This window comes from Neoarius graeffei, chromosome 13 (assembly GCF_027579695.1).
Source record: "Neoarius graeffei isolate fNeoGra1 chromosome 13, fNeoGra1.pri, whole genome shotgun sequence".
NCBI classification, from domain to species: domain Eukaryota; kingdom Metazoa; phylum Chordata; class Actinopteri; order Siluriformes; family Ariidae; genus Neoarius; species Neoarius graeffei.
The window spans coordinates 30279542-30303434 of NC_083581.1; the positions used below are offsets into that span (position 1 = coordinate 30279542).

Sequence of the window (23893 nt, forward strand, 5' to 3'; positions counted from 1 at the left end):
GTGCATCATCTACATGTACAGTTGTGTTCAAAATAATAGCAGTGTGTTTAAAAACGTGAGTAAAGCTCAAAATCCTTATAATAGTTTTTATTTCCATGCATTGGGAACACTGCACATTATATTCTACATCAAAACATGAAGAAAAATGTATCAATATTTTAATTACTTTACAGAAAATGAAGAAAAATGAACATTGGGCTGTTCAAAAAAATAGCAGTGTCTGCATTTTTCATTACAAACTCCAAATATTTACTGTATAAACTGAAAAAATCTTAAGGATTTAGTATTCCTGTGAATCACTAAACTAATATTTAGTTGTATAACCACGGTTTCTGAGAACAAGTATTCCAGCCCAGGATGATTTGACAACATTCCACAATTCCTCTGCATTTCTTGGTTTTGCCTCAGAAACAGCATTTTTGATGTCACCCCACAAGTTTTCTATCGGATTAAGGTCCGGGGATTGGGCCGGCCACTCCAGAACTTTCATTTTGTTGGTCTTGAACCCTGATGCTGCTCGCTTACTGGTGTGTTTGGGGTCGTTGTCTTGTTGAAACACCCATTTCAAGGGCATTTCCTCTTCAGCATAAGGCAACATGACCTCTTCAAGTATTTTCATATATGCAAACTGATCCATGATCCCTGGTATGCGATAAATGGGCCCAACACCACAGTAAGAGAAACATTCCCATATCATGATACTTGCACCACCATGCTTCACTTTGATCACCCTGGAGCTGATCATCGGCTGAGTCTTTGCCATCCTGGCTATTCTTCGATCCATTCGAATGGTAGTCTTCTGTTTTCTTCCACGTCTCTCTGGCTTTGCTGTCCATTTTAAAGCACTGGAGATCATTTTAGCCGAGCAGCCCATCATTTTCTGCACTTCTTTACAGTATACGTTTTACCTCTCCAATCAACGTTTTAATCAAAGCACGCTGTTCTTCTGAACAATGTCTGGAACGACCCATGTTTCTCAGGTTTTCAGAGAGAAATGGATGTACAACATGTGCTGGCTTCATCCTTAAATTAGGGCCACCTGAGTGACATCTGTTTTTTCACAGAATGAATGACCTCACTAATTAAACTCCACACTGCTATTATTTTGAACACGTCCCTTTCACTTAATTATTCGATTACACAGACTCAGGAGCATGCATATCATGAATGTTGGGTCTGTTGGTTTTCTATGACTCTACTACACCTACTGGTAAATTATTTGCCATGTAGTAATATAATTTCCACCAAAAACAGTGATTGCTCTGGTTAGTCGTGTTGGACTGCTATTATTTTGAACACAAGTGTAGCTAGAAAGAAGAAGTGTTATTTCTTAATTATGCCTGCAACAGAGTAGTGGAGACATCCTTGGTGTCTGGACATTGACCAAAGACTAAACAGGAAGTTATTTATGGTGAGTTGTTGTGATTACTGAGCAAAGAGGAACATGTATGATGCATGTAACATTTATGTACTAGATCTTCCTAACCCTGCTTTTTACATGAATAAACACACACCAGTGAAATTAATATCATACATGTCAACCTTTGGTCAATCAAACCTGTATAACCAACCTCCAAAATCCGTATTTCCCTTATAAAATATGTATAAGATGCAAATTAAAATAATTTACCTAAATTTTGAATGATAATTAACAACGATATATCCAAGTTACTTTTTATACAATATTAATAACAATAAACCTTCAGAATGAATACAAAGCTCCAATGTTTGACAAAAACACAAAGTGTCACTCTAATGTTCTGAATTGTACTCCATGACAGCTTTTTTAGCACTCTGCACCAATACCTCACGAGGCTGCATGTCACAGCAAGTGTGTGTTGATCTTGCCGGAGTGCCCATTCAGAATCTTTCCAGTCGCTAGTGAAAGTCGCTCAGGTGGAAATACGCTTTTCAAACAAAATGTTACTTCCCGGTTGGCGGGATTCTCGCAATGCGGTGTGCGCATGATCAGAAGTGGAACGAAGTCTCGCTACCACAAGATAACACGCGATTTCATAAGACTCTTTACTGGCTGTCTGTGCTTTGTGTGGTGTACAGTACGTTTGTAAATGTTATGCGCTCTTTTATCATGGGAATTGATTATAGCTCTAAATAAATATTGAAGTTTTTTTAAAGAATCCGTATAACTATTTGTACACCCGTATACTACGTTTATTGAATCAAATCCGTATAAAATACGGACATTCCGTATAGGTTGACATGTAATATCAATAAGCTACTATGAATAGATGGGTTAAAACAAATTAAGAAACTAAGTAAAAATCAGTCAAGAAATTAAGTACATAAAGTATGGAAGTTTAAAAAAAATTCTGTAAAATAACTTAAAGTAAACTAAAGTAAGAATGAATGCAAGTAAATAAAGTAATGCTGGGATCAGATTATACAAATTCAGCGCAATTTTGACATGATTTTGTCACGGCTGACAAATTTCCAGCGTCAGACCCAAATACAAATGTGAGATAAAAGAAGAGTGACGTGAAGTCTGGGAAACACCACGACACCCCAACGAAGTGTCTAGCATGAATTTTTGTACTGTATTCTCTCACCTAGTTCATTACTACTTATGTCATACAAATATGTTCACATGCACATTACAATAATTAAATATGTATACAACGACCAACATTAGACAAAACTTAACCCCAAAATTGCTTAAAAGGAAAACCTTAGAACATAACCAAAACATGATTAAATTAATAAAAACAAATGATAAAAAGCCTCTTTAAAAAAAAAGTCTTAAGCAATTTCTTAAAAATATTTACAGATCCTGTGTTGCGAAGCTCCCGAGGCAATTCGTTCCATAGTTTGAAAACTCCTATGAAGGTGTTCCTTGATGGCCATGATTGATAGTTTCTTGACCCTCCTCCCAGACAATGTGCAAGGACACGAGTGGTGATTGTTTGGGGTCAAATCCGTAGTGTTGCCAGTCTCCCGCCCAAGACATAGCAAGAATTTATGGCACTGTGATCGCCTAATCTGACACGGGAGCCATCATGAAGGACAAAACTATCATGTCGTCTGATCCCGGCATTAGTAGAGTAAGATATACAAGTTAGAAAGCAAGCAAGCAACTCTCACTCGTGGTGTGTGCACGCGCGCATGTGTAAAAATGAAAGATATGGATTTGGTAAAATGCATGCAAAATAACAGATTTTGTCTCATTGTAACTTTTTTTTTTTGAGAAATTGCTGCAGCTTTGTCCACAGTTTGGTTTCCGGTTATTTTTCTCTTTTCCACATTTGACACTTCTGGAAGGCTTCATACTCAATACCATACCAATTCTCTGATAACGATTCATGCAAAACACACAGTATACGGTATAATTCAAATCTTATCACTTTTCTTTCTGAACAATATTACCTTCACCTTCATGCACGAACCCTGAAGGCCCGTGATAATCCTTCTAGTTCAGTTAGACATGTAGAAATCAATGCCAACACACTATCATTTCCCTTTCACCCATCTGTATTTATCTATAAAACGGCATGTACAAAAGCCCTAGAAGATATTTAGGAGTTCATCATGTTCTTTCCTCTGGGTTAAACACTCAGGTTTGTTGTAAACGTCAGTGAAAGATTTTCTTGACAAAAAGTGAAGCCATTTTAATATCTTACAATCTGTACAACCCAGGAATGTTACCTGAAACAAACTGGCAAATGAACAGTATACAAGCAAACCTGTTCCTAATGACTAAGAAATAAGTGAAAATATAAAACAAGAGAAAACGAAACATTTCAGGCAACAATGTTTTATCGTAACAGTGTTCCATTTGGCAAGGCGCTGGCTGAGGACTCTAAAAACTACTGTTCCCGTCCATCATGCACCATGTCTTTAGATGATTTTACTGCTCCAAGAAGCAAAATATCTGTCATTCTGTACATTCGGTGGCAGCTGTAGCCTTTTATTTGGTATATAAAAACAGTTACAGGGATACAAACATCATTCGCTGAAAGTGAAGTCCATACATGAGCGCCTAGTTATTTGTTTTAGCTTTGACAAAACAGGATCTTGCGAGCCCTTTGAAAATGTGGACTTTTCCTGCGCCGGTGAGCTCAAAGCTGTAATCTGTGGTGACATAAGGGAGCTCGCTTTCAACACCATGCTGAAATGACAAAAAGGAAGAGTTGAAATTTGACAGTAGGATAGTCCGTCTCTGTGTGTGTGTGAGTGAGAGAGAGAGAGAGAGAGAGAGAGAGAATGGTTGAGATGGTGATGGCATTACCTCATCTTCATACCTGCAAACTCATGAGGGTTGAAAAAGGTGACAAACTACCGGCAGTGTTGCCAGATACTGCTGACGTTTTCCAGCCCAAAATATGTTCAAAACCCGACAAAATGCACTTGAAACCGCCCAACTTGGGCGGGAAACCGCCCAATCTGGCAACACTGACTACCGGTAACCCCCCAGCCCCCTTAAACAGCGTGCGATCAAGGAAAATAAAGGGAAAAGACAACATTTAAAACAAAGACAAGATTTATTCATTTTTAGCTTTGCATCTGACACCTCATTACATTACCATTAAGGAAGGAAAAGTATAAAAAGTAAAATTTGAATTTAAAAAAGTAATTTTTGAAGTGTGACACTGGAAGCTTTCTTCAGCAGACCAGTTTATCATTTTTTAGACCTTTTGGCCCGAACAAGCCGTTCAAGGGCACGTTTATGCTGCTCTGCCATGTGCCTCTTTCGCGCCATGCTATCCTTCACCACCTCTGCCCTATTACCAGCAGCACTGGTAGATGGCTGGACACCAAATTCAGCCCTCCTTTCCTTCAGTGCTGCCAAATTCATGGTGTGTGTGTGTGTGTGTGTGTGTGAGAGAGAGAGAATCTCTCACTCTCACGCACAACTAACTGGTTCTCCGAATACAACCGAGATCAACACGTATTACGTTATACTTTTGACAATCCCACCAATAGTTTCACATAAAAATTATTTCTCTTACCCAAAACACGCGTTTATAGATCCTTATGTTCAACAAAAAAATGACTTTATTCAAACTGATTTGACATTTTTTTCTGTTTTGTTTCAGCCCACAGAAACATCTTCCGTGTCGCGCGTTCGGTTCAAACGTAACAGCCCCGCCCCTTGCGTCTTACATCATAAAAACGCGACTCACAGACCACCAAATCACAGGCACCAAAAAAAACCACCCTAAAGCCTCTTTAAATCACACTCATCGTAACACAGCTTTCTCCGCATACTAAAAATGTTTTCCCGTCTCCAGATCTAATATAGAGTTCCGGAAAAAAAAAAAAAAAAAAATCAGAAAACATGATTCCGTGAGCTGTTTTCAAGACTCGGTGTCCCGTTCTGCATTGCGTTTGGATGATCTCTGCCATCCTCCTATACACACCCGTATTCAAGAAAACCCCGCCTCTATTCAGTTACAATTCGCGGATACTGTCCAGCGTTCTGTAAGACTATTGGCTCGTTGGAATGTCATCCAATCAGAGAGACGTTTGAAGTATGAAGAAGGCGGAAATGGTCTGAATGTGGGTGTGAGGAGAAAAGTAGTAGTAGTACATTGAAACCAAATGTTCGGCAACGTAGCCTTGCGCACCCCCCCCCCCAAAAAAAACAACTCTTCGGATCTACACGATTCACACAAGTGACCTATTTTGGGATCAAAACGGCGAATTTCGCTGAAAGGTGACTAGTTTGCAGGTATGCATCTTACCATAATTAACGTGTGTAAAAGAAACCTTATTCATCATCCTTTACGATTTAAAAAAAGTTATCTTGAACATAATGGACACACTGTTCTTAATGAAACCTTTATTGAAGCCACTGAACACCATGAAAGCTTTGGTACGCTGCTTGAGAAGCGTTTCTGTTCATATGAAGCACCTCATTTTGCTTCACAAACTCCATGACATGTTCTACTTCGGTGCACTAATAGCTAAGGCCATTATTAAAAAAATGTTCTGTTTCTGGTCCACCGGCCGGGTGAGTGCCGTTTGTGCGGTTGATATTTATTTATTTTTAACGCCGGTTTTTCGACATTTTTTTTTTCGGGTTCGTAAATCTAAAATCGAACTTGACATTTACGCATTCCCAGGGCTTTCCACTAAGGCTCATACTAGCCAGCCGGGGAGAGAGTAAACACAAAATAAACTCCTGTGCACGCAGTTCCCAGGATTAAATGTATTTTCGACAGACCATTTATTTATTCACTTTACTCAAATACAAAGTAAAATGGCAGTAAATCTTCTTTCTTTTCTTGCGTATTGCATCATGAGGCGTTCCTGGCTTGTAAATCTCTTATTTTCGGTGCATGACACATTCACGCAGCTGAGCATGCTATGAATTAACAATGACAACGGTCTGCAGTGGGGCGACACAATTACACACTCAGCCAACATTTCTCCATTTGTGTATGAAAATACACTCCAACCACTCAGTTTGGTTTCATTTACAACCAACGGTGTCTTTTGATGCCAGCACGGAATTGAACGAGAGAAGACTGGTTTACTGGAGACAAAATAAGCGTCATCTCTGCTTCTGTTCCCTCCGACGGCCCCGACACACTACTGCCTCCGCCGAGTGCGCGCGCACTCTGAACTGAATCAGCTCTGCGCATGCGCCGTGCGGCACAAAAAAACGGCAGCCACCATGAAGGCAGGAGATCCGGAGTTTTCAAACCTTTGCTTAAGTGTGAAATCGCAAAATGGTATTCTAGCGAACAACAAAATAGTAAAGATTCAGAAAAACAAATCATTCAGTGATCATTTTAATAGTGTAATTTCATCCGAACTCGGCCTAACGCTCGATTTAGAACTACAAAAAGTCCGTGTGTCGGACATTTTAAGTACCTTTGTAAAAGTTTTGCAAATGTTGCAGTCAGCATTTAAAATGCTAACTTAAAGTTTCAGTTGATTAAACTGTCATATTTTATTAAATGTGTCTGCTTTTGTAATAAAAAAGTACTGGAAGAAAAAGCAAAACACAGCATTGCGATTTCTTATCCATCCAAAAAAAAAAAAAAAAAATCCCTCCCTCCCGACTGAAAATTTTTTTGTTCACCCGGTGGACAGGAAACGGATTTTTTTTAAAGGATGGCCTAATGCAATACTAATGTTCAGTAATTAAGTCATGATAATCAATGATAACGGTGCAGAATGATAAACATGAGGTAAGAGTGTCTGAGTTCACCATATAATAAAGACGCCCTGCCTTTGTCTCCATTTATAACAGGACAAGCTACCACCGTCAGCCAACATGATGCAAGTCAAGACTCCTGAGTGGCACAACACGCACAAAAAAAAAAAAAAAAAAAAGCATTTGCTCCATCATCAGGAGAAGAGCGCGAGTTTGAATCCTGACAACACATCCCCTACAGCCACCCGAGTGCGCAAAACTGGCCGTGATCACTCTGCGGAAAGGACTGCATTCTTCTCTCCTTTGACAATTGTTGTGGAAGTCCAAGCCTCAAAAGCAGCCAAAAATACACTTGCACAAAAGGAGTCATCTGTAAAAGCACCTTTACTGCATAGAGACTATTCCGACACCGAGTGCGTTCGGACTGCGCTAGTGTCTGAACTTCCACCAATAATTTTTAAAGCTTTGTCCAACTACAAAGGACCCACCCTAAAACAAAACGGCAGCTCCTATTAAAATCATTGTAAAAAGACTTTTCTTTGTTTGAACACAGACTTCTGATTGGCTAAAACATACCTTCCATTATCTTGAAAAGAAAACAGACCGCCTCATATTTCCTACCACAGGACATCTTAAAGGAACAGTCCACCGTACTTCCATAATGAAATATGCTCTTATCCGAATTGAGACGAGCTGCTCCGTACCTCTCCGAGCTTTGCGCGACCTCCCAGTCAGTCAGACGCAGTCAGACGCACTGTCACTCCTGTTAGCAATGTAGCTAGGCTCAGTATGGCCAATGGTATTTTTTGGGGCTGTAGTTAGATGCGACCAAACTCTTCCGCATTTTTCCTGTTTACGTAGGTTTATATGACCAGTGATATGAAACAAGTTCAGTTACACAAATTGAAACGTGGCGATTTTCTATGCTATGGAAAGTGCGCACTATAATGACAGGCGTACTAACACCTTCTGCGCGCTTCGGCAGCGCATTGATATCTGAGCTCCGTATCAATGCGCTGCCGAAGCACGCAGAAGGTGTTAGTACGCCTGTCATTATAGTGCGGACTTTCTTGCTAACGTTAAACACGCCTGCATAATGTGCACTACTGCAACACATTTGTCCCGTACTTGCACTTTGTTGAATTAATTCAGTATCATAGTCGCCACTGAAGTCCACTCGACCCTTGTTTACCGTCAATGGATCGGTCACTCGTCAAACAGTCCGCCAGAATCCGAGTAGGGAATGGCTGAGCGTAGCTGTCAGTCAAACACAAGTTAGCCAATGGGAATGCATTCCTGGACAGCCCGCCCACACGTGAAGTTTGTGCCAAAACTGCAAGCAAAAAGTCAGGGAGCGCAAACGAGAAAGCTGGAATCGCAACCAAAATAAATTACGTCAAACAAAACTGAGAAAGACGCGGAACAAAAATAAAAGGTTTCTGAAGAGTAATAGACTGATATTTTGCACGAATACATGAATAATTTGTTTGCCAGTCTAAAAAAATTGACTTTTTTTTTGTTTTTTGATTTGTCATTTTTGTTTGATATTTCAAAAGTATTGTATGAACATTTTGGCACAAAATTGATTCCATACACATGCGCCATTGGTGAGCAGGAGCGATGAAATGCATCGCCGAGGCCCAGAAGAAACAAGCTGCATGGAAGGCTTGAACTATCACCACCCCCACTACAGCACCTACCCATGTGTGTGTACCTTCAAAGCCCGGATTGGACTCCATCAACTACCACCACCCACCAAAGAGAAGTCACGGTCATCCTCGACCCCGAAATACGAACATCACATGAGCAACGGTTGCAAAAGCTGCTTTTGGTTGGCTTCATGTGTCTCAGAGGAAGCACATGTTCACCTTCACCGTGCCTGTTTGGGTTGCTGTTTGACAGTGGGAGAACTAGATACGAAAATGGCAAAGGACTAAAAATTGGGGTAGAAATAATAAAACCCTGACAATCAATCATTCACCGTGTAAGGAAAACACACTTAACCAATAGGGCTGTAACGATACACCCAACTCACGATTCGATTCGTATCGCGATTTTTGACCCACGATTCGATACGCCCACGATTTTTTTAAAATGTTTTTTTCAAGTAGTAAATTTGACTTAACATTTACTTACTTACATTAACTATTTAATAACAATTCAGACCACTGCAGAGAATGAGTAATATGTATGCAAAAATGAACACATGTATATCCAAAGATTGTTTTATTTCTCAAAATAATACTGTGGAGCCGGAAGCTCTGTTTTTTTCAGTTCTGAAAAAGTCATTTTTCCAAATCGTGTAAATCCGTTAAGATTTTTTTTTGGGGGGGTGGCTCTCTCACTGTCTCACTCTCATAGGGCCAATGATTTTCTGTGATCGCGGAAAACAGATGGAAATTACGGAATTTTTATGGTGAAACATTGCTCGCGTGTCAAAATGTAACTGCCGCAGAAGGCTTCCGCCCAAGCAGACATGCCTTCAGTGTTGCCAGATATTGCTAACGTTTTCCACCCCAAAATATGTTCAAAACCAGCCAAAAAGCACCTAAACCCGCCCAATCTGGCAACACTGCATGCCTTTCCGGTCAAGTGATTGGCTTGTGGCACACCTAGCCAGCCAATGAGCTGATTGTTTACAGATTCGCTCCCCGCGTCGCAACCAGAATGGCGACCGCTTAAAAGAAATGAATGCTCTGCCAGTGGCGAGTGTGGACGTTGCGTGACTCGCAGAAGATTGTCGCAGGTCGGCGAAAAAACGACTTACTAATAGATATTTAAAAAAGTAATTTAAGTAAGTTTAAAATGTAATTTAAATAAAAAGTAAAGTATTCATAAATTGAAGTTTGGAAGCGCCTCTGTTTTTGGGCTGAGGAGAAGTTTGAAAGGGTGTACCGCGATTCTGCCTTCTTGTATCGCGATACGGATCGTGGCTCTGCATATCGCGATTTCGATACGCATATTGTTACAGCCCTAGTAACCAAGCACTTAGAACCAACATGATCTTTCTCAGCTGACAGCCAAAAGTAAAAGGTCTGGATGATTTGACAAATAAAAATCATGTCGTCTTGGTGAAACACATTTATGAAGATTTCCCAGATGTGGAATGAATGAATTAATCATTTGCATTATTCTGTGAATGCTGTGTGTGATAACAGTGCAGACTTTTACCTGGACAGTCAGGAGGATTTTAGGCAGCGTGATCTCCCCTAGTAGCAGGCAATTGACCTGCCTCAGGGTTGCAGGAGGCACTGGGGTGACTAGAAAGTAGAGCCCTCGAGCCATGTCCACCCCTCTGAGGACACCTTCAACAAAATGATCAACAGTCAGTCAGTTTTTTTTTTTGTTTGTTTAAATGAGGACTGCATTTGACACTGCAAGCAATAAACCACAGACCGTTTCTGCACATAAGGGGAGATGAGCAACAAAAAGATGCAATCATGTGGTGGTACTGTCAGCCTCAGATGCAACAGCTTCAAAGGAGGGGAAAAAAAAAAAAAAACCTTCTTGAATAACTTTGACCATGACCTGAGACTAAATGGGAATACTGCTGTGCTGCTTTATTAAGACAGGGTGATAAAAACACCCCACTGACTTCAGCCTGAACGCTCTTGAACAAAGCCGACACGTTCTTGTATATCTTCAAAACAAAGTGTGAAAACAATCAGATCTTGAACGGTGAGGTTTTCGTTTGCCGAAGGCGACTCGTAACGTTTTCGTGTTATACTCATCAGTTTAGCAATCCTCAATCTTCACTGAGAAAAAGGAAGTGTTGCGTACTCACCGAAGCCCACACACTGACAGATGGGTGTCTGAGACAGCAGCACAGGTCCAACCCTTCCTGCTACTTTTTCACTCAGACAACACAAAGCCACTAAACTGGCATTAGCAGCGTACAGGATGTGGTTGGGTGCCACGTCGCAGTGCGTGACTCCCAGAGCTATAGCTGACTGGGGCACCTGGGGATGGGGGGGAAAGAGACAATCTCAATATACACAGCACTGTCTTAGGCACATATAAATAAACAAAAATGGCTTAAAAAAAAAGTAATGAAAAAATGTTAACACTTAAAAAAAAAAAAAAAAAGTCATATAAACAGCAGTGAGGCATAATAAATCAATATAAAATTAATATTTGGTGCAAGATGACCCTTTGCTTTAAAAAAAAAAAAAAAAGTCTCGGTACAATGAGTGCAGTTTGATAAGGAAATGAGCTGTAGGTTTTACTGAGCATCTTGCAGAAGCAGCCACAGTTCTTCTGGACACTTTGACTATCATACTCGCTTCTTCATTTTGCACGAAAACCCAGTAGCCTTCATTGAGTTTTTCTTTTTTAATCCAAAAAATGGTACCTTATGTAATATGCTGCTCAGACACAAAAGTTTGTATGAAGGGGGGAAAAAAAAAAAAAATCAAATCAATTAGGGTGCCCAAGACTTTTGCACAGTACTGCGTGTGCATGTATATTATATCTCATCTCATTATCTGTCGCCGCTTTATCCTGTTCTACAGGGTCGCAGGCAAGCTGGAGCCTATCCCAGCTGACTACGGGCGAAAGGCGGGGTACACCCTGGACAAGTCGCCAGGTCATCACAGGGCTGACACATAGACACAGACAACCATTCACACTCACATTCACACCTACGCTCAATTTAGAGTCACCAGTTAACCTAACCTAAACCGGAGCACCCGGAGGAAACCCACGCGGACACGGGGAGAACATGCAAACTCCGCACAGAAAGGCCCTCGCCGGCCACGGGGCTCGAACCCAGGACCGTCTTGCTGTAAGGCGACAGCGCTAACCACTACACCACCGTGCCGCCACTGTATATTATACATAAAAGTGTGTATGTATATGAGTGATTCCACGCTTATGGGTACTGAAATGGGGACATGAACTTATTTTTAAAAATTCACCTAAAACCATTTCTTTTTTTTTTACCATCAGGTCACAAAACATGTAATCTTTAATGAATGATATGTTAAAAGATAACTTTAATTTTCTGAGATGTAATAACATTTATATGCCAAAGTCAGAACGTAACAGAAGTGTTGTGGACATATATATTCTCAATTTTAACAATGTAGAATTACTTTTTGAAACATAGGAAGGTGATGTTTTAGCAAATATAATGAATAAACATGTGTAGTAGAATAAACATACACATTCTTTCAATAAGATTAACATGGTATAGAGCTAGATTGTAATTAATTTGTAACAGACGCGAGATGGACAATCGTAACAGAAGTAATGTAACAGACATCATTTTGGAACTCATAGGCTTGACTTTGGCATATAAATATGTTTTTATTACATCTCAGAAAATTAAAGTTATCTTTTAACATATCATTCATTAAAGATTACATGTTTTGTGACCTGATGGTAAAAAAAGAAATGGTTTTAGGTGAATAAAGTTCATGTCCCCATTTCAGTACCCATAAGCGTGGAATCACTCATATTACATATAAATAAAAATAACATTCCTCCCCACCTCCATCTTTTTCAAGCCAGGAGACTTCAAACATGTTTCATTAAAGCCCATATAATAGTGCAAAGAAAAACTAAACAGGAAGAGACAAGCTCTATTTGTTAGATTTGTTATAAATTCCTAAGAATAATTTCACATGACAATTAATGCCTTCTGATAAAACAGTAAAGAAAATCACGACCACATGCCGCGCTGTTAGAGGAAAATAAAATCGACAGGGCGAGAACTTTTTAAATAAACACCACACCCTCCATTTATTCTACAGCAATTATGATTCAAACTTATTAAAGGAGGACGGCTCGTTTTTATCCATTTACAGTTACGCGCAACATCGTGGAATGTCAGTGAAAGAAGTCATTTCCCAGTAACACTTGTGTTACAGCAGCCATCAACAGTCGTTCCTTTGCCGCCTTGCTTTTTTTCTCTCTCAAAGATGCTAATAGGGAGATTCCCTCAGTTCAAGCGTGTAAATTTCTTAGCATGCACACGACAACGTATTAGAATGTACACATCAAGGGGGGGGCAGCACGGTGGTGTAGTGGTTAGCGCTGTCGCCTCACAGCAAGAAGGTCCTGGGTTCGAGCCCCGTGGCTGGCGAGGGCCTTTCTATGCGGAGTTTGCATGTTCTCCCCGTGTCCGCGTGGGTTTCCTCCGGGTGCTCCGGTTTCCCCCACAGTCCAAAGACATGCAGGTTAGGTTAACTGGTGACTCTAAGGCCAAGTTTACATTAGACCGTATCTGTCTCGTTTTCTTCGCGGATGCACTGTCCGTTTACATTAAAACGCCTGGAAACGGGAATCCGCCAGCGTCCACGTATTCAATCCAGATCGTGTCTGGTCCGGTGCTGTGTAAACATTGAGAATACGCGGATACGCTGTGCTGAGCTCTAGCTGGCGTCGTCATTGGACAACGTCACTGTGACATCCACCTTCCTGATTCACTGGCGTTGGTCATGTGACGCGACTGCTGAAAAATGGCGCAGACTTCCGCCTTGTATCACCTTTCATTAAAGAGTATAAAAGTATGAAAATACTGCAAATACTGATGCAAATACTGCCCATTGTGTAGTTATGATTGTCTTTAGGCTTGCCATCCTTCCACTTGCAAGTGGTAAGTGATATGCGCTGGGATCACACACACAGCGGCTCAGTCCCGAATTACAGCTTGTGCACTTCACTCGCGCGCTCTGTGAGCTGCGCAGGGCCGGAGTGCACACCCTCCAGAGGGCACTCGCTGTTCAGGGCGGAGTGATTTGGAGCGCAGGATGCCTGCGGAGCCGAGCGTATCCGTGTTGCTGTGTGCAGGCGAATCGTGTATTGGTGTTGCTGTGTGCACGCTAATCGTTTTAAAAACGTTAATCTGATGATCCGCTGATACGGTCTAATGTAAACCCCACCTCAATTGACCGTAGGTGTGAATGTGAGTGTGAATGGTTGTCTGTGTCTATGTGTCAGCCCTGTGATGACCTGGCGACTTGTCCAGGGTGTACCCCGCCTTTCGCCCGTAGTCAGCTGGGATAGGCTCCAGCTTGCCTGCGACCCTGTAGAACAGGATAAAGCGGCTAGAGATAATGAGATGAGAGAGAGTCATCAAGGAGCACGTTTTCAGTGCTTGTGCACAGATAGCTGGGTATGAACTCTGAAATAAGACAACCAGTCAGTTTCTTTTCCGATTTCAGAAAAACACATGCTTCAACAACAAGCCGTTCAGATGTGTCTCCTCTTTCTATGCCACAAGTGGAGCTCATTAGAACTAGACCACCTCCTTTATCGGAGTTTCTCCACTCACGGCTTTGCGGATGAATATTCATCAGGAAAACGATACCTGATTGTCTGGAGGAAGACGGGGGTGGGGTGAGCATTTTAAAGGAGCAGGTGCTCTAAGGAACAGGGCTGTTTAGACAGGGTGAAAAGGAGCTGTGGTGTTTTGAATAAAAGCAGGCCACAGACATTTCATGAAGATCGCAGGGAACCGTGTCAATTTGGAGGAAAGGGATAAATTACACTACCGTTCAAAAAGTTTGGGGTCACTTTGAAATGTCCTTATTTTTGAAAGAAAAGCACTGTTCTTTTCAACGAAGATCACTTTAAACTAATCAGAAATCCACTCTATACATTGCTAATGTGGTAAATGACTATTCTAGCTGCAAATGTCTGGTTTTTGGTGCAATATCTCCATAGGTGTATAGAGGCCCATTTCCAGCAACTCTCACTCCAGTGTTCTAATGGTACAATGTGTTTGCTCATTGCCTCAGAAGGCTAATGGATGATTAGAAAACCCTTGTACAATCATGTTAGCACAGCTGAAAACAGTTGAGCTCTTTAGAGAAGCTATAAAACTGACCTTCCTTTGAGCAGATTGAGTTTCTGGAGCATCACATTTGTGGGGTCGATTAAATGCTCAAAATGGCCAGAAAAATGTCTCAACTATATTTTCTATTCATTTTACAACTTATGGTGGGAAATAAAAGTGTGACTTTTCATGGAAAACACAAAATTGTCTGGGTGACCCCAAACTTTTGAACGGTAGTGCATGTCGCCTTTAATTAAAAAAAAAAAAAAAAACCAGAGCAACTACTTTCTGTGCAACCAAAATGGATAATTTAACAGCACTGTGGTGTAAACTGTACTTTCATGAACGTTTGGTTTCTTCTCACTTGTCCTACTAGAAAATGCACCCATGAGCTCTGCGAGAGCTCAAACCAGAGCGTCAGCAACGCAGTAGCTCACATGAGAAACCAGATTTGTTTGTTGTTAGCCAAGTTGTTCATGAGAACAATTAAATCTTTCAAACAAAACAAATCAGAATCAAAATCCATTGAAAACTCAGGGAGGAGTAGCGATTTGTGTGGTTTGTGGATGGACAAACAAACTGGCGCCGTGTGATGGCAATAGCTCATCGCCCCACAGCCGGTGAGCCAACAATGGGCTCGTGAATCAATATACTTTGCAAGTGTTCTTCATTTGCATTGGCGCTGATCTGAGGATGTTGGAAAAATCTCGCAAATCTGCACCATCCACTCAAATCTGAGCTCACTAAGCTTTGGACTTGTTGAAAAGCCCAATCTACATAATGAATTAGGGCTGTGCGATATATCGAATATACTCGATATATCGCCGAAAAGTCTGTGTGAGATACATAAAATTATTATATTGTAACTATTGAGTATTTTATGGTCATCTTCCGACTTGCGTTTGTTTCGTGTTTGTTGCATTTGTTTAAAACATTTCCCGGTGGTTTCCTCCCTGTCCCTCAGGCAGTAACGTGAGAGGCTGCCGAAGGGGGGGGGAAAAAAACCCCCAAAAACAATAACGTCACACACTCGCCAACCAATCCCGGGTGACATCTAGGTGCTGAAAGGAACTTCCGGGAAGATTTTCTAGTTTCAGTTGTGTTGCCAGATTGGGCGTTTTCCCGCCCAATTGGGCGGTTTCAAGTGCATTTTGGCGGGTTTTGAACATATTTTGGGCTGGAAAACGTCAGTGGTATCTGGCAACACTGAGCGGGAAGATTTCCTGGTTCCGGTTAACAGCGCCGACTCAGTTCGTGCAATTGCTGGTGTTGCATCGGCTACCGTGTAAGCTCTGTCAATTTCAGCGACAAATTAAAAATGGGAGCGGACGAATTGGTTCTTAAAAGAACTAGTAAGGGGTCAGTCATCTGGCATTTTTTTGGATATCGTGAGGAGGACGGGGAACAGCAAATGCCGGTTTGTAAAGTGTGCAAAAAAAAAACCTGTCATTACGAAAGGTGGCAGCACTACAAATATATTCCATCACCTGAAAACTCACCCGGTACAGTATGCAGAGTCTCTTAAAGTGCCATTCCACCACTGGATGTATTCTTTGGCATAAAATACAATATATGACAACATGACTAGACGGAGAAATCTTTTAGCTTCAAAATGATATATCAAACATAATTTGACAACAACAAGTATATTCATTTTGCGACCAAAGTCACCTACCCTTTAAATTTCCGCGCGGTAGTGAAACGTGATGTCATCGGCAGGTTCCCCTTCTTGTGTACCACGTGTCGGTCTATTTTTAGACCAGGAAACCCCCAAAGTGAGAGAGTCATTTCTCCTCGTATATGGGGGCCAAAAAAATTGCGAAAAATTTTGAGTTAATCTTTCAGTTAGCTAGATTTATTGGTATTAGCTAGATTTATTGGTATTATTTTTATCGCGTTCTATCCGCCTTTGCTGATAATCTGTGCCACGTCACACGGTACACAAGAAGGGGAACCTGCCGATGACATCACGCGTGGAAATTAAAAGGGTAGGTGACTTTGGTCGCAAAATTAATATACTTGTCGTTGTCAAAAAATTATGTTTGATATATCATTTTGAAGCTAAAAGATTTCTCTATCTAGTGATACCATTTATATATGTTGTCAAAATATATTGTATTTTATGCCAAAGAATACATCCAATGGTGGAATGGCACTTTAAACTCCGAACTACTTGCCCACGAGCTAAACAAATGACCATAGCGGCCTCGTTCTCCAAAGCCATCCCATATGAGAAAACGAGTCAGAGTTGGAGAGCTATAACGGATGCAATCACTAACGTCATTGCCGAAGACATGATCACAATTAGTACAGTGGAAAAACCAGGCTTCCAAAACTTACTAAACACACTCGATCCCAAACACGAGTTGCCCGGTCGCAGACATTTTACAGAGAAGGCAATACCGGAATTATACACGTCTGAGAGGCAGAGCCGGAAAACATTCAGTTCAAAAGTGTGCAAAGAGAAAAATGATGTTTTGCAGATCTCTCTCTTCTCTCCCTCAATCTCTCTCTCTATTGTGAATGTTCCAGTGGTTCTCAGTAGTCGGGCTAATAGCTTGGAGATCTATTTTTTAAAATAATTTAATGAAAGAGCACTTTTCTTATTTAGGCTAAATGTCTCTCAGTGTTGAGCTTGCGCTTTATTGATTTGAGCTCTGAGCAGCTCTGTATTGTGTTGCCCCTTTGTTGCAATTTTCAAGATTGTTTTTGCAGTTTGTGCCACATCTTTGTTGAATAAAAATAGTCTTATTTCAATTCAATTCAATTGTGATTAATCACCAACATGAAAATTTAAAACGTGTTGTTGAAAACCGCCTGTAAAGTTAAAGCGTGTCTCCCTCCCGTTGAAACTTTGTGTTGAAAAAGACTCATATATTGACGCCATTAAACGAATAAATACCTTCAAATGGTGTATATATATTCCAAAATAAAGAAAATGAAATAGTTTTTGGACCCCCCCCCCCCAAAAAGGCGCAGTGATAGGCCTACGAACGATCGCGAAAAAATGAGGTCACAACCTGAGGTCACGTGATCGATCTGACCTCGATATATATTTAGCTGGAGCGAAAATGGCGGAACGAAAGAAGATAGGGAGGCCAGAAAAGTTCGAAACAGATAGCGCGAGGAAAAAGGCAAGAGTGGCATATAAAGCGGCAAGATATCGTATAGACATTGGACCGGTTTCGGAAGAGTGGATACGGCGAAAGGAGGAGATGGGGATGAAAACCCACGCGGATTTCGCAGCATTTCTACTGAACAGGTACATTTTGAAGTTTTGTTTATATGCTCTCGAACACGAGTGTAGTTCTTTTTGTTTATCGGCAGATAGTGACCTGGATCTTTACTAGGTCGGAAATGAGTGATTCGGCGCTATAGTACTACGCGGGCAAAAAGTAATCCCTTTATTCGAAAATTCTTTTTTATTTCTAGTCGTTTATTTACGCTCACATTTGATCATTTATGATAATTTTCATACAAAAGAAAATACACGAAGTTTCAATGGGCGGGAGACTCGCTTTAACCAAGAATGTTATTTAATCTGCAGGGATTGTAGTGAAAACAGTAAAGAGTGAAAGTTAGATTTCATGGGGTCCTTTAGAGGAGATTTAAATATATCGAGATATATATCGTATATCGTGAAATGGAGAAAATGTATCGGGATATTCATTTTTTTCCCCATATCGCACAGCCCTATAATGAATGCACACGACAGCTTCATGTGCTGGATGTTAAACGTGTTTGAATGAGTATTACTCCACACTCAGTGCCAAGGCTTACTGTATCCAGATTCTGTGTGCTACATTCAGGAAAATAATAATAATAAATAAAAACTATGGCTTGGTATGATATGGCAAAAGGACGTGATCCTGAGTTTCAGAACATGTTCACTGGAGCTGCACTTTAAACATGTTACTGAGGATTTTGTTTGCATTTGTTTGCATATGTTAATACAGGGTGTCTCAAAAAAAAAAAAAAAAAAAAAAATGTACTCACACTTTAACTGTCCCTAACATGCTGCCTTTTTTGTATTGCAGGTGTAATTAATTAATCACAGCATGACAGGAAATTATCGCACCAAACCAAGAACAACTGATGCATTGAAATTGGAAATTGAAAGACAAATGTCGCGATATTCCTAATGACCTGTTTCGTGACGTTTGCGAATCCCTTGGTGCGCGTTATCAGTGTTGTCTGGACAATAATGGTCATCAATTTGAACATTTGCGAACATGATTCTTCAATTACATTTGTCTTCTGTATTCGAAGCTAGTCCATTTCACTCTTTGTTCATAAATAAAGGTTTTCTCGTCATTCAAAGTGTGAGTACATTTTTTTTGAGACACCCTGTATATGACATAATGAACGTAATTGAAAGAAATGTGAAACTGGTTCTGTTGTGCTACCTGGTAGGGGATGAAGCAGTGCAGGGGGCGGATAGGGCCGGGTTCTGCAGACTGGAGCTGGCTGAAGTAACCCAGCAATGCCAGGTCGCGCAGCTCGTTACTACGCTGGTGACGCCTGCACAGATGAACAACAAACTTACAGCACGTCTACACTAGGGTGCATCAGTTGCCCCCTAAAAACGAAAAGTTCCTCCGATCGTGATGCATTGTTGTTTTTATGTTCCTTTTGGTAAAAAAAAAAAAAAAAAAAAAAAAAAAAAACACACTGGGTGAAATATTTTGACAAAATTCAAAAGTTTAATGGTGGCACCAGGAGCTCAAAGTTATGGAAAAAGCTGCTATTTTATGACTTTTATGACAACATTTCCATCACTTTTCATGAAGCATTATGGCACCTGATAGATAGTTTTCACATGACATCACAGAGTCGGGGATTCCCTGGTGGCGGCCATCTTGGAGGGCAAGCTTACCGTACGGGTCACTGAGCACACATTGTAGCGTGCAAGTTACATTCATTTATATATGATTTACATTTATAGTTACATTACTATTTAAAGCTAGCAATGGTGCACACCTGTTGTATTCACGGCTGTCGTAATAGGTCAGATGATGACGTCAAGCGGAGCTTTTATGGAATTCCCACTGTACGGGAGCACGAAGGCGAGCAAACAAACTCAGCATACAAAGGAGAAATCTATGGCTTGCGAGAATCAACCGCAAGGATTATCAGCCTTCCAAACACAGCAAAGTCTGCTCCGATCATTTTATAAGTGGTAAGTTGTTTAAATAAACAATCAATTGTGTTTAAGTTTGTTTTTGGAAACCAAAACATAGTGTAAACAATCTCTGGAGAATGCCTAACTGGAACCGCTGAGTGTACGTTTACATTGTAATGTACACTTAATATCGCTCGTTTGTCACGTTTCTATTTGAAACTTGTCACTTCACTCACGCAAGGGTCATTTTTGAAAAACATTTTAGGTCTATTCTGTATGATTTGATTTGTGCTTGGGATGCAAACAGCGCGCCTTTTGGCGGATGCCACCTGAATCACGCAGATCCGGGGTTTTTTTTTTTGGGGGGGGGGGGGGGGGGGGGGGGCGTTGGGAGTGTCTGATTATAATTTCAAAGTAAATTCTGTATTAAAATTACTAAATAAGCAAATCCATTACAGTCCATGAAACAGGAAGTATAAGGATGAGAGAAAAAAAGTTTAAATCGGGAAGCTGCGCACATTTGCGCAGCCCGAGCGGTGTGCAGGACTGCGCAAATGTGCGCAGCTTCCCGATTTAAACTGTTTTTTTTCTCATCCTTATACTTCCTGTTTCATGGACTGTAACGGATTTGCTTATTTAGTAATTTTAATACAGAATTTACTTTGAAATTATAATCAGACACTCCAATGCCCCCCCCCCCCCCAAAAAAAATCGGATCTGCACGACTCAGGCGGCATCCGCCAAAAGGCGCGCTGTAGAATATATAAAGTTGTATACATCAGACAGCCTTTAAAGTTTGATGAAGTCAGTTTCAGGCTTTGGAGCAGGCTTTGGCAGTTTCAGGCTTTGGCAGCCCTGCATAGTCACTTGAAAATGCATCTTTGTCCACTTCGCAGGGGTCAATTCCCCCAATCAAGGCCAGTTTGGCTGCATACCGTTGTCATGAGATGTCGTCTAATGTATCTATATACTTCTGTTTGCTTGATTTTGCCAACACTGATCTTTATTTTAGAAAACTGACTATATAACTTCATAAATTCGTCCGAGATAACGTAGCCGGTAGTGGCGATGGTCCGTTTTGTTTGCCCTCCAAGATGGCAGCTGGGGGGCGTTCCCCGGAATGCCGTGACGTCAGTGAAAACTATCTATAGAGTATACCAAATATCTTAGATACACATTTTTAGTGCATATTCTAAATATATTATCAAGCACAGTTTGAGTTTTAGCTGTTCACTGAATCATTGTTCAACTACTTTTAAACAATACAAATGTATTATGAATCACATTAATGCTTCTCAATCCCTTGCAAAGGTTCTTAACATGATCTCTGGCTCACAAGAAATCAATAAATGGAGTCCAACATTGTGATTCGAACCTTACGCGAAAACAAAATTAGCGGTTTTTGGCAAAAAAAAAAAAAAGAACCTCATGGTGCCACCATTAGACTTTTGAATATAGTCAAAAAATTTTACAGGACGTCTTTATTGGTGAAAAGGAACACCCGAACAAACATGCATCAGATTTTATGAAGTGAGGACAACTGATGCACCCTAGTCTACACTGTAGTGCTTTGAATCCCTTGAATCGTTTCAGTATTGAAAGCATTTAAAAAAAAACAAAAACAAAAACAAACAAACAAAAAAAAACACACACAGTGACATGTCCTGCAACACTATTTTTGAAGCTACTTAATAAAACCTTCACTGCTGCCTGCACATCACATGGCTTACATTTCCCCAGAGGTCCCGGCCCCTTCAAACTCCGAGTGGATGCTGAGGAGCACGTGACCCTGCGCTGCGAGCTGATTGGCCGGTTCCTCTGGAAGGGCGGACTGTGCCGGGGGATGCGTGTGCCAGCCGTGTGCAGAGCGCAGGAAGTCGGAGGTGAGAGTATGGCACTGGGGCATGTCGCCGTAGCTCAGCTGCACCACGTGTGTGACTGAGAAGAAGCGGATGAGATCCACCAGCACCTGGAAGCCATGACCTGTGAGGGGTTTTTTTTGGAGGGGGAGCAAACAAACAAACAAACAAATTCACCGACTTGTAGTAGAGAAACAGTCTAAGGACATGATGCCACACATGAACGCTCTTCCTCTGTGTCCAAAACCATAACCCTGTGTGTAGCGGTTTAATGGCAGTGGCTGACCTTTGACCCATCCCATAGTGTTAATGATGACTGGGTTCTCTCCGCTGTAGTGTCTCCACAGGGATTTGAGCGAGTCCAGGTAGCAGTCTAGATCAGATTGGCAGTCTGCCCGGCCATAAAACACCATGTGCTCCGGATCTCGCTGGTGTGTAAACGGAGGGCCTGGGGAGGTGAGAGAGAACGCACACGACAGCGAGACAGACAGCGAGCACGCAACACAGACAGAGAGCAGAGAGTGAGAGACAGACACAGAGTGCGCAACACAGACAGAGCACGTGACACAGAAAGCGACAGACCGAGCGCGCATGACACAGAGAACAAAGAGACACACAGAGACAGACAAGAGAGAGAGAGAAAGAGAGCGCGCACACACACACACACACACACACACACACAACCTGCTGTCAGTGGCTTTAAAAAAACAAAACAAAAAAACCCTGACTGCTTCACGAGTAACGGAATTTCCATCAGACTTGTTATTTCCCGAGTCTTACTGAGACACTGTGTACGAGTACAGAGATATACACACCTAGCAGTGGCTCGGTCACTGAGCTTAAGGACAGACACCCGGGAGGCGTGAACTCGGTCTGGCCAAGATCACACTCCAAATACTCCACGCTTGCAGTGCTGCGCACACAAACAAACAAAAACATACTAAAACACAGAGTCACATCAAATCCACATTAACTTGGCAGAACATCTGCACGTGTTAAACACGGCGCACTTTATGAATCGATATTCACTGAAAGAAGAGGGTTCGTGCTGTGGGGCTACAATTCGGTTTTACATCACAAAAGGTTTTTGTTGTTGTAATTACTATTACAATGAATTCATTATATTTTTAATACTCTGGGGAGACATTAAAGCGATAGTTCGGGACTTTTGACATGAATCTGTATGGCATCCCCGTCAACAGTGTCGTGCAAACACACTCAGGGTTTTTTCTAGAAAAATTTAGTATGAGGGCGCTCACCATGGTGAGGGAGCGAAGCGGGGGGGGGTTGGGTTCATGGTGCCGGTTGTGTCCCCCCCCCCGCCGTGCAAAGCCTTTGAAAAATGCTCCAATGGGACATTCTGAGGCTATCTGAGAGGGAAATTGTAACAAAATTGTCTGTCCACATTGAAAAAGAAAGAAGTAATCTTCTTCTGCCCCGGACAGTCTTTGGCTTTCTTCCGTTTCGCGCCGCGGGATGACATCTTTAAATGCCCAAGTGTCAACAAAAACAACTCGCGAACTACTTCTGTCAAAAGCTCCCGCGCCGGTGGGTGAAAGGTCATTCAGTCTCGAGAAATCTCGCTCTACAAGTCAGCTGACCTTGTATGTAACCCATGTCAAATCTCGCGAGAGCAGCCGCAACAAGTAAACAACATGGCGCCTCGGTCTGGAAAACGCCAATTCGGATTGTTTTTGCACCGTCTGGCGGTGTATCTGCTATCGTTGGAATATTTTTGGAGCAATTATAACGTATTTGATGATCAGACACATTGTCACGTAGTGTTGCTGGGATGTTTTCACGGAGTCGGTAAGGGGGCGCACGCCGAGAGTAAGAGGGCGCAGCGCCCCTGTTCCCCCGTTTAGACGAAAGCCTGACACTGACTTACCCCTGACAGCATCCTGCGAGTCCAGTTCTCGTCTAGTTTTGGTCCAGACGAAAGTAGTCCGGCAAGTTTGTTGGGGTCACGAAAGTAAAACGTTTTTCTTCTCAAAACAGTATGTGTTCAAAAG

General features: G+C 41.5%; 1 protein-coding gene across 6 annotated transcripts in view; it reads right to left on the reverse strand.

Annotated features, from left to right (window-relative positions):
* Window positions 1-3597: 3597 nt before the first annotated feature.
* The window catches only part of nol9 (nucleolar protein 9), a 74281-nt gene continuing 53985 nt past the window's right edge, over window positions 3598-23893 (reverse strand). For all 6 annotated transcript variants that reach the window (XM_060937494.1, XM_060937491.1, XM_060937493.1 and 3 more), the window contains 7 exons: window positions 22697-22794; window positions 22168-22329; window positions 21753-22005; window positions 19307-19421; window positions 10905-11079; window positions 10292-10425; window positions 3598-4123 (listed from right to left, as the gene is read on the reverse strand). In XM_060937494.1, coding sequence (XP_060793477.1) covers window positions 3995-4123; window positions 10292-10425; window positions 10905-11079; window positions 19307-19421; window positions 21753-22005; window positions 22168-22329; window positions 22697-22794 — 1066 coding nt within the window. In that variant the 3' untranslated portion in view covers window positions 3598-3994. The remainder of the gene's footprint in view (window positions 4124-10291; window positions 10426-10904; window positions 11080-19306; window positions 19422-21752; window positions 22006-22167; window positions 22330-22696; window positions 22795-23893) is intronic.